This window comes from Lepisma saccharinum, chromosome 6 (genome assembly GCF_977018435.1).
Source record: "Lepisma saccharinum chromosome 6, izLepSacc3.1, whole genome shotgun sequence".
In the NCBI taxonomy this organism is placed as follows: Eukaryota; Metazoa; Arthropoda; class Insecta; order Zygentoma; family Lepismatidae; genus Lepisma; species Lepisma saccharinum.
The window spans coordinates 72507926-72524695 of NC_139234.1; the positions used below are offsets into that span (position 1 = coordinate 72507926).

Consider the following 16770-nt stretch of genomic DNA (forward strand, 5'->3'; position numbering starts at 1 on the left):
TGCGGTTATACCATGGTCCTAAACCAAGTTGAATTTCAACTCTTAACTTCATATTTTATTAATTTATTATTTTATGGTTTTTAATGCTCAATCTTCTTCCATTGAGTATTCTGAACCGTCGCTCCAGTTATCAAATGATTCCCTTAGCACTGTGCCAAACAAAACTATGGCTGTGCCATCTGCCTACGGAGCCACACTTAAATTCCTGGATGAACTGAATACCCGCTCCTGCATGGGCGTGCCTCGTTAGTCCACGACCACAGTTGGAAGCACGTGGATCCCACCCAGCAGTGAACCAAGCAGGATTGATGTCAGCCCGCGTGTGTCCACCATGCGCTGAGCATCGAGAGCTTGGATCCCGACGTGTGGCAGGTCGGTTAAGTGGACATTTCTTCTTGCAGTGACTCATGCCCGCCCACTCAGACCTCTACTGGAAAGCCATTCTGGGTTTCAGGACATTATTGCAGGGATGCATCGATGTGAATGGTGCCCAGTTGGAGGTGGGGAGATGAGGACGACAAATATGCAGTGTTGCCAGGTAAAATTTTAAAGACTGTTATGAAGTACAAACTTTATTTCACTGATTAAATATCTCTGTCCGTTACAAAGTTATAGCGAATTTAAATGGAAAAGACTTTAGGAAAATCCTGTATAGTTTGCTTTCTCTGTGTCTAGTTATCTGTAATAGTTTCATGGTACCATAAGCATCTGGAGCACAGCACTATGTGGATGTGAAAAATGGGCAGGAGCTAAAGCTGAGAGGAAATGTTCAACTATAGGAGAATGTTGAAGATCAAATGGATCGATAGAGTAACAAATGAAAATGTTTTGAGACTTGGGAAAAGCTTGTGGAAAGTGATTGTTCAGGGAACACCAACATTAGCATTTTACTATCTGACGCTATCCACTCTATATCTGAAAACTCTCAACTGGATATAATATACCTCGAGTTCTCGAAAGCTTTCGACTCTATAAGCCACAATTACCTCCTACATAAATCATCTCATCAATTCAATATTCATGGAAACTTTCTCTCTGCTCAAACATTACCTCCAAAATAGAGAACAAAAAGTTGTACTTTCTGGAATCTCTTCTTCTTATCAAGCTGTATCTTCTGGTGTACCCCAAGGCAGTGATCTTGGACCTCTTCTCTTCATCCTGTATGTTGATGACCTTCCAGAATATATTTCTGACTCGTGTAGAAACCTCCTTTTATTTGTTGATGATTGCAAAATACACAGTAAAATATCAAATTTCTGCAAAAGAATTTAAGACTCCCTGATAAAGAGGTACGAAATATGGAACTTAAAACTTAAATCTCAAAAATGTACTACAATGACGTTCTCCTTAAAGAAAAACACATTAAATACAAATACTTCATAAATAATAATTGTGTACAACACGAAGAACCTGGGAGTCATATTTGATGAGAAACTTTCCTTTTTCTGAACACATCTCCGCAATCACCAAGGGCTCCATGCATATATTGGGTATACTCTATCGTTTTACTGAAATAAACAACCTGTCTGCTCTCAGCACTTTTTACAAATCTTTCGCTTCACCTAAAATTGAATACTGTTCTCCCATCTGGTCAATGGCATGATATTCAAATTTAGATAGACTAAATTCTGTTCTAAATTTCTTCCTGGCCATTGTTTGTTACCAAATTCCTACAAAAGCCTTTCCCTTTTGAGTTCCATCTCGCACAACAAGATACACTCAACTTTTTGCTTCTCAGAAGCCAAGGTTATGCCTCATACACCATTCTCTACTCTACAGACTACCCAGCCAATTCAATAAGTTAACGTACCAAATATAAATTTTTGAAAAAGACTTGTTGTATAAAAATGTGTAAAGCTCTATCAGATGTAACTTGTTTATGTTGTTATTTTTGGTGTTCTTTTTCTACTGTTATACATTCCAATGTAAAATGGCTAATGCTGTATTTGGAATTCTTGTTAAATAAATAAATAAAGAACAGGAATACGAACCAAACAATGTAATTTTTACATATATTTCTACACTAAAGCAGCAGTTACTAGCGTTACTGATGTAACACGGTTACGTCTGTAACAATACATCAAGAATGCTTCAATTCGTATTACTGTTTTTAAAACTATATTCACCTTATTTTGTAGCTTAGATGCAAGATTCCAACTAAATCAACTACCGAGAGTATTGGAAATAGTAAAAAAGCAAAAAGCATATTTATAAGGAACTGAGTATACACATACACAGGCTGTCTGGAATTTTCTATTTCTTCTCTTCATTCTAAGCAACCAGTCTACGAAAGAGACATGTAACAAGCACCGATTGCAACTAGACTGCAGAAGTTTCACTTGAAACACCCACCTTGCGCATGTGAACTGTTTGTGCACAATTCAATGCTTTTTTCGGCATCAGTTTATAAAAACTCCAATAAGCATTGGCATGAGCAATTACTGTATAGATGTTACCTGTGCAAAGGCCAAAGCACTGGTTGGCCCTCATGTTTGGTGGAGGCAGTGGATAGTGTTCGGCAACCCTTCCAGGGTGGTCCCAGGAACTCTGTTCGAAAAGCGAGTCATGAGTTGGAAATGCTCTATGTCTATGGTATTGGTTCTGCTTTATAAGCATTTGCAAACTGAAGGTTTACAAGGTGCAACTTGTGCAGGCACTCACTGAAACAGATAAAAAATTTCCCTTGGCCTTCCCGTGTGAACATGCAGGAATAATTATTCGGCCATGAAAGTAGGCTGAAAATAAACTTGTAAATTTATAGCATATATTAACAAAACTTGGGAGAGAAATTCTTCTTTTTGCTGTAGAGAGCATGATCATACCACATCATGGGGCTGAGAATAAATGTTTTGAAAAAGGTGCAATCTTTTTCCAAACACCGTATATGTGTGTGTGTCAGTTAATACTATTCGAGCGTAATTAGCGTAGGAAAAAGGAGTTTACTCGAAAAGTAGAGTACACCTCCCCAATGGCAAAGTGATTATGTCGTGTCTCCTTGTAATCAGGGGGTCCTGGGTTCGATACCCAGTGGAGGCACATGGTGGTTCTGATCCCACTTTAAACTGTCGGTCCAAGCCCAATTAACCTTCTGTGCCTAAAGTTGACTCAAAAAAGTGGTCAAGAACTCAAAACAGTAAGAGCGAAAGTGCAAAAATTAGTTCAGAACTATTCTCTACCATTTGATCCAAATAAGAAGCAGTTGCAAGAGAGTTTTCAGAAATCCAAAAATAAGGTGTTTACATGGGAATGTTGCAGAATTTCCTAAACATGTTAAATTTTATTGTATCAAAGTAGTGGATATGATAATACAAAAGTGCATTGCCCATGTCATCCAGGGAGGTTACGAAGACATGTTACATCAGTAGCAGCTTTATTAAATTTTGAAAAATATGTTATTTGAAATAAGCAAAAGTAAACAACATATATATGGAAAAAATCATTTGTGTAAAGATTGTTTTTATTTCTATATATATCACAGAATTTTTTGCAATATGCATGGAACTGTAAAACTATGTCCTTTTTGTGTTACGTCAGTAACAGAATATTTAATATTCTGTTGTGGAAATCAGAATAACAGACAACCAAATTTTGGTGGCCAATATTATTTGCATATGAACAGTCTTTTTATGTGTAGTGTTAATATTGAATGAAGTTATGCATGTGCAGCGAAAAATGCAAAACTGTGTTTCAAGAACACTTCCGAATGTTATGTCTGTGGAACGGATTTTAAAAATATAGCTGTTTTCATACCGATCATTTGAGATATGTATTTTAGGACATGAAATCAAGTAAAACGAACACTCATTGTTGCACGTTTTTGTGAGATTAGCACATTTATCACCTTTTGACTCCCTCTTTGATAGTTTTTCTTGTATGTATGCATTACTTGCATTGTACAAGTAGAATTATTTTCCTGTAGTTTAAAAAAAAGAGACGTCGCAACGAAAAACTGTTTTCTTATGCTTGTAATAACCGTAAACTACAGGAAAATAATCCCTCTTTGATGCTTCAGCACTTTTTCGTTCCTTTTCATTCATGTATTGTTAAAAAATTGGACAGAAAAATAAATGATTTTTATTCTTCTTGAGTTGCTACATAAAATCCTACTGTCTCATTTTGTAGAGCAGAATGAGAGCTATGAAATGGTATAATATAATCATTGCCGCTCCAATAGTTCCCAAGATAATGTAAGTCACTGAGCTCAAAGTGTCAGTGACTTGTATTCGAAAACATAGAAATGTTGAGCGTAATCCAGTGTAGCAAGTTGGTTGAAACCAAGGAAATGCCATGTTTACTTCCTAAGCTACTTTATGTAATTATTACTAATTATGTTATTTGCTACAGTGCTGAATAAAGAATGTTAATGTAACTCGTTTAGATTGGAATAAGAGCATTTATCAGCACCTTTTAAAAGCATTTTCAGAAACTTTTTTTTCCCCTTTCCTGACCATAATTTTGCACTTTAAAATCCGTTCCTAGTGATGTCAGTAACGACGGAATGACCCTTACCTCCTCATATGTTAATGATTAGCACACAAACTTGAAACATTGTTCCTTGTCAAGTGCTTACAATTGCAAAATGTATCCATCTTGTCAAGAAAGATTTTATCTATCAGATGATACTGACTGCCTGAGAATTCAGGCCTTTTTTTCCCCAAAATAACAAGCCTCTTAACTGCTTTTTTCTATATGTTATTAACCTAAAATTCTGGTTTAAATCTTCTATGGTAAATTGCAAAAATGATTCCTGGTTGGCTCGTTCATACAGGATGTTAATTTTTAATTTTGTCTGTTAGAGTCAGCAGAAAAAAAATGTATATCAGTAATATCCCCTTCATTAATCTAGTCTCGATTTTATCATTATGTGAAAATGACATTTTTTCCTTCATTGCCTTCATTTGGATAATGGAGCGGTCTATCTCCCCACCAGCTGCCAATGCAGTTAGAAATGTAGAATTTCAGAAAATTTATTTCAACAACTTATTGATGTTGCAGGTATGATTTGAACAAAATCTGAGACATTCCAGTTTTTTTTTTTAAATTTATATAGACTAGGGATGGCCAAACGGATCCGGATCCGAAAAATCCGGATCCATTCGGATCCCGATCCAAAAGTTACGGATCTGGATCCAGATCCAAAAATTCCGGATCCAGATCCGGGTCTGAAAGTTTCGGATCTGGATCCGGATCTGAAAGTTCTGGATCTGGATCCGAATCTGAGAGTTCTGGATCCGGGTCTGAAAGTTTCGGATCTGGATCCAGATCTGAAAGTTCCGGATCTGGATCTGGGTCCGAAAATTCCAGATTTTTTGGATCCGGATCCGAGAGTTTCGTATCTCAATCCCATTATAATATTACCACACCTTAAAAGGTATTAATGATCTTCGATTACAAAGAAATTTTTCATTAGTTAGTCCTACAAGAATTTTTTTCAAGTGTTGTTCCTAAAATACTTTGCTACGCATCGGCTAACACACTCGTGCACAAAAATAATCTTACTTGTTTAACATAAAATGTCAGAGGTGATTTTGTAAATGCCATTGAAACGAATATGTATTCATTCGAATGTATTGGAAATGAAAACATACATAAATTCCAGGATGAAACCTTTAACACATATAACAAGATAGAAATGTTATACGTCCTCCTCCGTAGTTGAGCGGGTTAAGGCGTTCACTCGTCTTGAGATCGTTCGCTGCGGGACGGCGTAGGTTCGAATCCGGCTCTGGTCGGAATTTATTCGGCCTACGTATAGGGCCGGTGGCAACCCACCATCATGAGGAAATTGGGAAGCTCCGAGTGAGTGAGCGAACCCGGTCAAGAAGACCTACAACAACGGCTGGGGGTTCGTCGGGCTGATCACCCGTCACCCCAATACTGGTCTAAGACCTCCACGCTATAACAGGTGACGGAGGAACAGTGTGGGAGGGAGACCAGCAGTCGGTAGGTAAGCCAAGGCCCTTCAACGGCTGTAGCGCTGTGGGTTTAGTTTAGTTTAGAAATGTTATACAAAAATTATACAATTGTTCTACAGTTACAGTTTTACAAATTAAAATAAAACATTATAATATATGCAGTGTTATATAATCACAAAGTGTAAGACTAACAAGGAAGGTTATCTAAGTGTCCCCCTCCGATTTCCATGAAACTTGGCAGGCGTATAGTGGGGCCCAAAGGAAGAAATACGTGTTTTTTTGTTTCAGCTTAAAAAACGGTTTTAGGGGGCAAAACTCACCTCAAATGTCAAGATGAGGACAAATTGAAGTGAGGATCTGACCCCTGTGTCCCTCCGATTTCCATGAAACTTGGCAGGTCTATAGTGGGGTCCAATGGAAGAAATACTTTTTTCTTTGTTTCAGCTAAAAAACTGTTTTAGGGGGCAAAACCCCCTCAAATGTCAAGATGAGGACAAATTGAAGTGAGGATCTGACCCCTGTGTCCCTCTGATTTCCATGAAACTTGGCAGGTCTATAGTGGGGTGCAATGGAAGAAATACGTTTTTCTTTGTTTCAGCTAAAGAACTGTTTTAGGGGGCAAAACCCCCTCAAATGTCAAGATGAGGACAAATTGAAGTGAGGATCTGACCCCTGTGTCCCCCTCCGATTTACATGATACTTGGCAGGTGTGTGAATAAACGGGCCTAAATGAAGAAATACGTGTTTTTTTTTTGTTTGGGCTAAAAAACTGTTTTAGGGGGCAACCCCGCCTCAAATGTCAATATGAGGACAAATTTAAGTGTGCATTTGACCTGTGTGTCCCCCTCCGATTTCCATGATACTTGGCACGTGTGTGTATAAACAGGCCTAAATGAAGAAATACGTGTTTTTTTTATTTGGGCTAAAAAACTGTTTTAGGGGGCAAATTCCCCCTCAAATGTCAATATGAGGCCAAATTTAAGTGTGCATTTCACCTATGTGTGCCCCTCCGATTTCCATGATACTTGGCAGGTGTGTGTATAAACGGGCCAAAAGAAAGAAATACGTGTTTTTTTCCCTTCAGCTAAAAAACTGTCTTATAGGCAAAAACCCCTCAAATGTCAAGATGAAGACAAATTGAAGTTAGGATCTGACCGCTGTGTCCCTCTGATTTCCATGAAACTTGGCAGGTCTATAGTGGGGTCCAATGGAAGAAATACGTTTTTCTTTGTTTCAGCTAAGAAACGGTTTTAGGGGGCAAAACCCCTTCAAATGTCAAGATGAGGACAAATTGAAGTGGGGATCTGACCCCTGTGTTTACTTCCGATTTCCATGAAACGTGGTAGGTGTATAGAGGGGCCCAAAGGAAGAAATACATGTTTTTTTGTTTCTGCTAAAAACTGTTTTAGGGGGCAAAATCCCCTCAAATGAAAAGATGAGGACAAATTGAAGTAAGAATCTGACCCCTGTGTCCCCCTCCGATTTTCATGAAACTTTGCAGGTGTATAGAGGGGCCCAAAGGAAGAAATACGTGTTTTTTTTTTCGGCTAAAAAAACTATTTTAGGGGGCAAAACCCGCCTCAAAAATAAAGATGAGTACAAATTGACATGGGGATCATCTGACCCCTGTGTCCCCCTCCAATTTCCATGGAATTTGACAGGTGTATAGAGAGGCCCTATGCCCCCTGTTTCTTCCTATGCCATATTTACGTGGTTTCGGGGTCAGATCACCACTTCAATTCCGGATCCGGGTCTGAAAGTTTCGGATCTGGATCCAGATCTGAAAGTTCCGGATCTGGATCTGGATCCGAAAATTCCAGATTTTTTGGATCCGGATCCGAGAGTTTCGTATCTCAATCCCATTATAATATTACCACACCTTAAAAGGTATTAATGATCTTCGATTACAAAGAAATTTTTCATTAGTTAGTCCTACAAGAATTTTTTTCAAGTGTTGTTCCTAAAATACTTTGCTACGCATCGGCTAACACACTCGTGCACAAAAATAATCTTACTTGTTTAACATAAAATGTCAGAGGTGATTTTGTAAATGCCATTGAAACGAATATGTATTCATTCGAATGTATTGGAAATGAAAACATACATAAATTCCAGGATGAAACCTTTAACACATATAACAAGATAGAAATGTTATACGTCCTCCTCCGTAGTTGAGCGGGTTAAGGCGATCACTCGTCTTGAGATCGTTCGCTGCGGGACGGCGTAGGTTCGAATCCGGCTCTGGTCCGAATTTATTCGGCCTACGTATAGGGCTGGTGGCAACCCACCATCGTGAGGAAATTGGGAAGCTCCGAGTGAGTGAGCGAACCCGGTCAAGAAGACCTACAACAACGGCTGGGGGTTCGTCGGGCTGATCACCCGTCACCCCAATACTGGTCTAAGACCTCCACGCTATAACAGGTGACGGAGGAACAGTGTGGGAGGGAGACCAGCAGTCGGTAGGTAAGCCAAGGCCCTTCAACGGCTGTAGCGCTGTGGGTTTAGTTTAGTTTAGAAATGTTATACAAAAATTATACAATTGTTCTACAGTTACAGTTTTACAAATTAAAATAAAACATTATAATATATGCAGTGTTATATAATCACAAAGTGTAAGACTAACAAGGAAGGTTATCTAAGTGTCCCCCTCCGATTTCCATGAAACTTGGCAGGCGTATAGTGGGGCCCAAAGGAAGAAATACGTGTTTTTTTGTTTCAGCTTAAAAAACGGTTTTAGGGGGCAAAACTCACCTCAAATGTCAAGATGAGGACAAATTGAAGTGAGGATCTGACCCCTGTGTCCCTCCGATTTCCATGAAACTTGGCAGGTCTATAGTGGGGTCCAATGGAAGAAATACTTTTTTCTTTGTTTCAGCTAAAAAACTGTTTTAGGGGGCAAAACCCCCTCAAATGTCAAGATGAGGACAAATTGAAGTGAGGATCTGACCCCTGTGTCCCTCTGATTTCCATGAAACTTGGCAGGTCTATAGTGGGGTCCAATGGAAGAAATACGTTTTTCTTTGTTTCAGCTAAAGAACTGTTTTAGGGGGCAAAACCCCCTCAAATGTCAAGATGAGGACAAATTGAAGTGAGGATCTGACCCCTGTGTCCCCCTCCGATTTACATGATACTTGGCAGGTGTGTGAATAAACGGGCCTAAATGAAGAAATACGTGTTTTTTTTTTTTGTTTGGGCTAAAAAACTGTTTTAGGGGGCAACCCCGCCTCAAATGTCAATATGAGGACAAATTTAAGTGTGCATTTGACCTATGTGTCCTCCTCCGATTTCCATGATACTTGGCAGGTGTGTGTATAAACGGGCCCAAAGAAAGAAATACGTGTTTTTTTTTCCTTCAGCTAAAAAACTGTTTTAGGGGCAAAACCCCCTCAAATGTCAAGATGAAGACAAATTGAAGTGAGGATCTGACCCCTGTGTCCCTCCGATTTCCATGAAACTTGGCAGATCTATAGTGGGGTCCAATGGAAGAAATACGTTTTTCTTTGTTTCAGCTAAAAAACTGTTTTAGGGGCAAAACCCCTTCAAATGTCAAGATGAGGCCAAATTGAAGTGAGGATCTGACCCCTGTGTCCCCCTCCGATTTCCATTACACTTGGCAGGTGTGTGTATCAACGGGCCCAAATGAAGAAATACGTGTTTTTTTTGTTTGGGCTAAAAATCTGTTCTAGGGGGCAACCTCCCCTCAAATGTCAAGATGAGGACAAATTGAAGTGGGGATCTGACCCCTGTGTTTACTTCCTATTTCCATGAAACGTGGTAGGTGTATAGAGGGGCCCAAAGGAAGAAATACGTGTTTTTTTGTTTCTGCTAAAAACTGTTTTAGGGGGCAAAATCCCCTCAAATGAAAAGATGAGGACAAATTGAAGTAAGGATCTGACCCCTGTGTCCCCCTCCGATTTTCATGAAACTTTGCAGGTGTATAAACGGGCCCAAAGAAAGAAATACGTGTTTTTTTTTCCTTCAGCTAAAAAACTGTTTTAGGGGCAAAACCCCCTCAAATGTCAAGATGAAGACAAATTGAAGTGAGGATCTGACCCCTGTGTCCCTCCGATTTCCATGAAACTTGGCAGATCTATAGTGGGGTCCAATGGAAGAAATACGTTTTTCTTTGTTTCAGCTAAAAAACTGTTTTAGGGGCAAAACCCCTTCAAATGTCAAGATGAGGCCAAATTGAAGTGAGGATCTGACCCCTGTGTCCCCCTCCGATTTCCATTACACTTGGCAGGTGTGTGTATCAACGGGCCCAAATGAAGAAATACGTGTTTTTTTTGTTTGGGCTAAAAATCTGTTCTAGGGGGCAACCTCCCCTCAAATGTCAAGATGAGGACAAATTGAAGTGGGGATCTGACCCCTGTGTTTACTTCCTATTTCCATGAAACGTGGTAGGTGTATAGAGGGGCCCAAAGGAAGAAATACGTGTTTTTTTGTTTCTGCTAAAAACTGTTTTAGGGGGCAAAATCCCCTCAAATGAAAAGATGAGGACAAATTGAAGTAAGGATCTGACCCCTGTGTCCCCCTCCGATTTTCATGAAACTTTGCAGGTGTATAGAGGGGCCCAAAGGAAGAAATACGTGTTTTTTTTTTTTGTTTCGGCTAAAAAAAACTGTTTGAGGGGGCAAAACCCGCCTCAAAAATAAAGATGAGTACAAATTGACGTGGGGATCATCGGACCCCTGTGTCCCCCTCCGATTTCCATGGAATTTGACAGGTGTATAGAGAGGCCCTATGCCCCCTGTTTCTTCCTATGCCATATTTACGTGGTTTCGGGGTCAGATCACCACTTCAATTTCTCCTCATCTTGACATTTGAGGGGGGCCTCTATACACCTGCCAAGTTTCATGGAAATCGGAGGGGAAGACTTAGACCTCCCTTGTAAGTGTATTAATTAATTACAAATCGTGCACGCACGTACACACACTATATATATATATATATGTGTATGTATGTATATTATATATATATGTATATTATATATATATGTATATTAGCAGGTAATAATATGTTATAAGCACATTCTTACTTTCCAAAGAAGCGCATGTGGGATGGCAAAATGGATCCGGATCTGGATCTGAAAATTCTGGATCCGGATCCGAAAAATTTTAGGATCCGGAACCAACCGGATCTGGATTTCAGATCTGCCAGGATCCGGATCTGGCCATCCCTAATATAGACCACTTGGCATGCATTTCTTTCTGTTTTGTCGGAAACATATTTCTCTATTCGTAGATTTTAAAAATATTGAAAATTGACCATATCAGTAGTGACAAGACCCCACAGGACATGATGTTTAGTAGTAAACAGTAGAGCTTTATATTTATTTATTTTGGCGACAATTTCAGTTGATGTGGTTACTGTTTAGTGTGGATCACAATCATCTTAGGAGCATAACATTAATATGCTAATCACTGGTAAGTAAAAAAAAAAAAAAAGTAAAATATGTGAAAGGAAGGACGTGATTGCCACGGTGGTGAATTTTTTTCCAATACAAATTCATGCACCTCTAGAACCAGGCATAGGTCTGAATAGAAGATAGAATTTTTTTTTTTAAGCTTCAAGATAATTCTTGGCCATGCAGGGAAGGTGCAATATCCATGACAAGTGCTATTTTGTTTTTGTGTCCACTGTAAGTACTGAACTCTCATTTCCATGAAGCTTAGTCTGTTTTGCACACTGCTTCAAATTGAAAAAGATTTAATTCAAGGTCAAATGATGCAACCACCTTCATAAAACAACAACTTGCAATTAATCTTAACATCAGCTGTGTTTCATCTGCAGATGCTGACTCGACTATTGGAGCATCTGGCAATGGGGAAAATCAGTTTCTTTTGGGATACAAGATGCAACTTTCTAGACTTTGTGAAAGATGACACACTAAGAAATGCCCAGCATCGCATCCAGAGGATCATTAACAAAATCAACGAGGCGCAAGGTGAGAAAAGAACGCAAGTTATCTACGAAATCTTCAAAGTTGATGTTTCTTCTGTTCAGCTGCCCAGTCCAACATTGGAACCCCAAAATGAACAACCTTGCTCCGAACAGAAAGTTAAGGAGGCACCAAATGTTTGGGCTGTCTTGGGAGGAATAGGTGCAGCTGCTCTTATTGGTGCACTTACAATAGTAGTGGCACGAAAGACAAAAAGTAATAGGTAAGAAGCAATTCTTAATGGCTTTAATCTTGACGTTGCAGTTCTGCCCTTCTTGTAATGTTAATTGGGAAGATGAACTTTTATCCTTTTTTTTTTAATGCAGAGTGATTTGGAAGCCTTATGGCAGTTTTAATACTTGGCCATGCTGTTGTTGTTCAAGAAAAAACTGAAATATGGTGTAGGGTCTGTGTATTATCATGTTTTTGAAGTGCAGATATTGGCAAAGAAATTGGTTTTATTACATTATTTAATTATAAAAAGCATTTATTACATGTGACGATATTTTTCGAACTTTTGAATCTGTTTCAACACAATATGTAAATCACCTTACCTACTCGCTCTTTGAACTCCAATAGGTCTAATGATATGAACGAAAGCTCTGTGAGTCATTGCCACTTGTAGTAAGAATTTGTGGGCTGTCTGTGTTAAAAGTATCCAACAACAAATTACAATGCAGAACCTCTCACTGTATATTCTCAATTGAAGCTCACTTGATTGGATATTTCTCCAAATATTTTTTGATCACACTTTCAAGGTTACTTTTTCAGGAACGTTATCAGTAGTTGCCTTAGTTGAGACGTGAACTCCACAGCGGAAGGTTCAATGGGTACTTCGATTAGCATAATTGGGGTTACATGAAGTTTCATCAAAAATTGTGTATTTCGGGGGGGATTGAGATTTGGACAATTTGAAAAATCAGTTGCTCTGATAATATCTCAAATATTAAAAAAAACTTGGCAGGAACTCGAGTATCATTTTGACATTGGCCGAACTGCAACGGGTGTTCCCATTGAACTTTGTGAGTTACCCTATACAATATATAATATTTCAATACACTTTATAGATGCTGAGATGTGTGTGTATGTATTTTTGGATGCTTATAGCCTGGACAAGTTGTATATAGGGGGTATTCAGAAAGTAAATTCTAGTAGACTGTTAAGAAAAAACAAGGGTCACATATTTGTCAACAATTTATTATGGTCAGAAACTATTTCTCAGTATAGTTGCCACCATTATTAACATACTTGTCAGGCTGGAACAGACGCTTTTCTAGATCCTTGTCATAGAAATCTTCTATATAATTCTTGGTCATGAATATGACTCTTCATTCGCACTGCACATGTCACGTTGTTGAACATGCACAGTTAAGCAGTGCTAATACTACCACTGTCACCTAGTAGTGGCAATTTCTCACAGTAAAGATGGTGATATTTTGCAAAACTGTAAAGACTAACACCATCCATATAGTCTGGATGGTGATGAAACATTTTAATGGATAACTAAAATATAGAAAATACTTTTAAAACTTATTCTAAAAGAAATTTTCTTTGCCTTCAAACCTAAATTTTACAAAGAGACTGGTTTAACGTGCAAGTGTTTTCTCCCGTTCTTAATGAAAAATCTTAAATGCTTTTCATAAATTGAAACCCAGAAATAATTCAAGAAATCAATGTGTATCTTATTATATGTAATACTTATGTAATTATTTCAATTCTTAGTATTGAAGGTACAAATTTTAGACCCATCTCAATTATCAATATTTCTACATTGTTTTTAAATGACTTACTGACATTCTTCTTCATGTTGATCTTAAGCTGTATGTAGAGATCAATGAATTTTAATTAGGTATTTGGTCTAGGAATTAATTCGTGCGGTTGTTACGCACACATTGAAGCTGTAGTTCAAACACAAAATACATAAATACCTTAAGAAAAATATTGTCCATCGCGAGCCACCACTTTCGCCCATCTGTCAGGCAAGTTACGGATTCCGTGGCGAAAGTAGTCCTCATCCTTTGAAGCGATCCAGTCAGAGACCCATTTTTCGATATCTTCTGAAGAAGTTAACCGCTGTCCAATCAAATCGTTATTCATGCAATCGAACAAGTAGTAGTCCGAAGGAGCAACGTCTGGTGAATACGGCGGGTGGGGTAAAACTTCCCATCCGACATTTTCTAAATAGGTTTTGACCGGTTTTGCGACATGTGAGCGAGCGTTATCATGTTGAAAAATAAGTTTATCATGTCTGTTCTTCCATTCTGGTCGTTTCCTGGCCAGAGCTTGCTTCAAACGCATTAATTGTCGTCGATAACGTTCTCCATTAATAGTTTCACCCGGTTGCAGCAGCTCATAGTACACCACACCTTTCATATCCCACCATATGCTCAGCATAACCTTTGCACAGTGAATATCTCGTTTCGGTTGTGATGGACCTGGTTCACCTGGCTTCACCCAGGCCTTTTTTCGTTTCGGGTTCTCGTAATGGATCCACTTCTCATCGCCAGTAACAATGCGATGCAAAAACCCCTTTCTTTTCTGTCTTTGAAGCAGCAATTTGCAAATGGTTTTTCGTCTTTCAACGTCTCTGTCTTTCAATTCATGTGGAACCCAATGTGACATCTTTTGAATCATCCCCATGGCTTTGAGGCGTTTGGAAACTGTTGTTTGATCAACGCCTAATGCTTCTGCAAGTTCTTCCTGCGTTTGACACGAATCCTGATCGAGCAATGCTCTCAATTCTTCGTCTTGAAATTTTTTTGGCTGTCCAGGTCGCTTTTGGTCTTCCAGGCCGAAATCACCACTTCTAAACCGTGCAAACCACTTCTGACACGTTCGCTCAGCTAGCGCATGGTCACCATACACTTCCACCAAAATATGATGACTTTCGGTAGCACTTTTCTGCATGTTACAGTAATGAAGCAGAACACCCCGCAAAAACACTTTATCTGGCATGAACTGTGCCATGTTCAGTTGACTACAAAATGCTGTTGTTGACACGTCAATCAACTGCCCTTTACTACGAAAGATGCGCGCTGACAGGAGTTTTCAACGCATGTGTGGATACACGGAACTGTGGGATGATACACTCGTTACGCCATCTCTTGTCCAGGCGCACGAATTAATTCCTAGACTAAATACAATATTTTATTGCTTTTGTATTTTTTTCTTGTATGTATATACTCCACTCACTTTACCTGTTCCTCAACAGGATAATATAAGTATAAATATACATCGACCTTAGAATTCGGAATGGATACGCATACCACCACCACACAATCAACCAATTTGTAAATTGTAATATCATCTGTAATTTGCCATGGATCACTGTGTATCTGCACACACCCAATGTTAACAACATTGTATGCTATACACTAGTAAGACTAGTGACAAGAATCAGGTGACTGAGGGTTTACCAAATCCTGTGTCCCTCCTTGACAAATGCTTTGGCTCCTTGACAAATGCTTTGGCAATGGTGGTAACTATATGAAGAAGTAACTTGTGGTCTCTAATAAATTATGTATCCTTCAGAAACGTTTTTTTAATACTCTTCATGTGGCTGGAGTGATGTGTTACTGTGTTTTCCTTTTTTGGGGAGGGGAGGGGAAGGCAAGAGGGGTGGTTGGTTAATAATGATTCCAAGAGCAGAAACTATAACTTTCTTTTGTATTTAATGGATGCTCATATTTATCAAATCTAATTTCAAGTAGATTATTTATTGAGTTGCTTAGTGCCTTTGAAATTTGGCTAGTTTACAATCATGTAAAGATGTAATTTTATTTGTTTAATTTTTAAGTTATTTCAAAGATCAAAAGGTGCATTAAAATCCAGTGATTGTGGATTTGCAAGAAAGTAATGGTTTCGAATGTATATGAAATATAAGTACAGTGGAACTTCAAATATTTAATTTTGGTCCTGAAGCTATGTAAATATTTCTAACATTTTGTTGTATTGGCACATTGAAAACAATGTGTATTATGCAGGAAATGAAAATTTGCATTTATATTAAAATTTTATACATGAAAAGAAAATTATCTTTTTCTTCAAAACTGAAATTTACCTTCTTTCTATGAAGTTTGATGAGATGTAGAGCATGGAAAGTTGTGTTCAGACTTTGTTCCTGAGGTACATACATAATACAGTGGAACCTCGATTTTACGTTTCTCAGAAGACCAAGCAAAATAAATAAATATGTGCAGGAACATGTCAAATCGAGGGAAAGTTTGCAACATTTTGCTGTGTTGGAACCATCAGGATTGAATGCATAATGCGGGAAAATGTAACATTGGGGTTCCACTATAGGCTGAATCCATCTCCAGACAGGCAGAGGGGTGGGAATTATCGTCTCGGATTTTCCTGAAATTTTAGTATGTGAAACTGTGAGACAGTCTAATACATATTTTTTATTTTAATTTTATTTTTACTCTAGATATAGCTGTTGAAAGTTGACCGTGTGGCAGCCGTTTTGGATCTGTCAGTTTTTTAAAATTGCAATATCTTCTCAACAAATAGAGATAAATGAATGAATCTTTTTTTGTTTTGAAGTATTTGTGTTTCTACATATTATAAACAAATAATATCTCCAAGACCAACATTGGAACAGCAACTAAAAAATAAACAAAGTTTTTTTGAAAAATTGTTTATCTCAAAAACACCAATCTCAAAAATTCTAAAAATATTACAGGCATTGTATATCTAAGGGTACTACTAATCCTGAAAAGGGAAGCATGCCATTTTGCTTCTCGAATTTTTAATGATTTTTGTTTTAATCCATTTTTGGACAAATTTGTAACTGTGGAAATGTTACATTAATACACTTATAAATTGTTTTATGCAATATATATTATGCATCCATGATATAAGACACTGTTTGCTGAAGCAATAAAAAAAAACAGTTCTAATACAACAAAGACA

At 38.2% G+C, this 16770-nt stretch overlaps 1 protein-coding gene across 5 annotated transcripts in view; it reads left to right on the top strand.

Annotated features, from left to right (window-relative positions):
• The window catches only part of LOC145988877 (cyclic GMP-AMP synthase-like receptor), an 89218-nt gene extending 73370 nt beyond the window's left edge, over nt 1-15848 (top strand). For all 5 annotated transcript variants that reach the window (XM_083124143.1, XM_083124146.1, XM_083124142.1 and 2 more), the window contains one exon: nt 11709-15848. In XM_083124143.1, the coding sequence (XP_082980269.1) occupies nt 11709-12083 (375 nt within the window). In that variant the 3' untranslated portion in view covers nt 12084-15848. The remainder of the gene's footprint in view (nt 1-11708) is intronic.
• Nucleotides 15849-16770: the final 922 nt, after the last annotated feature.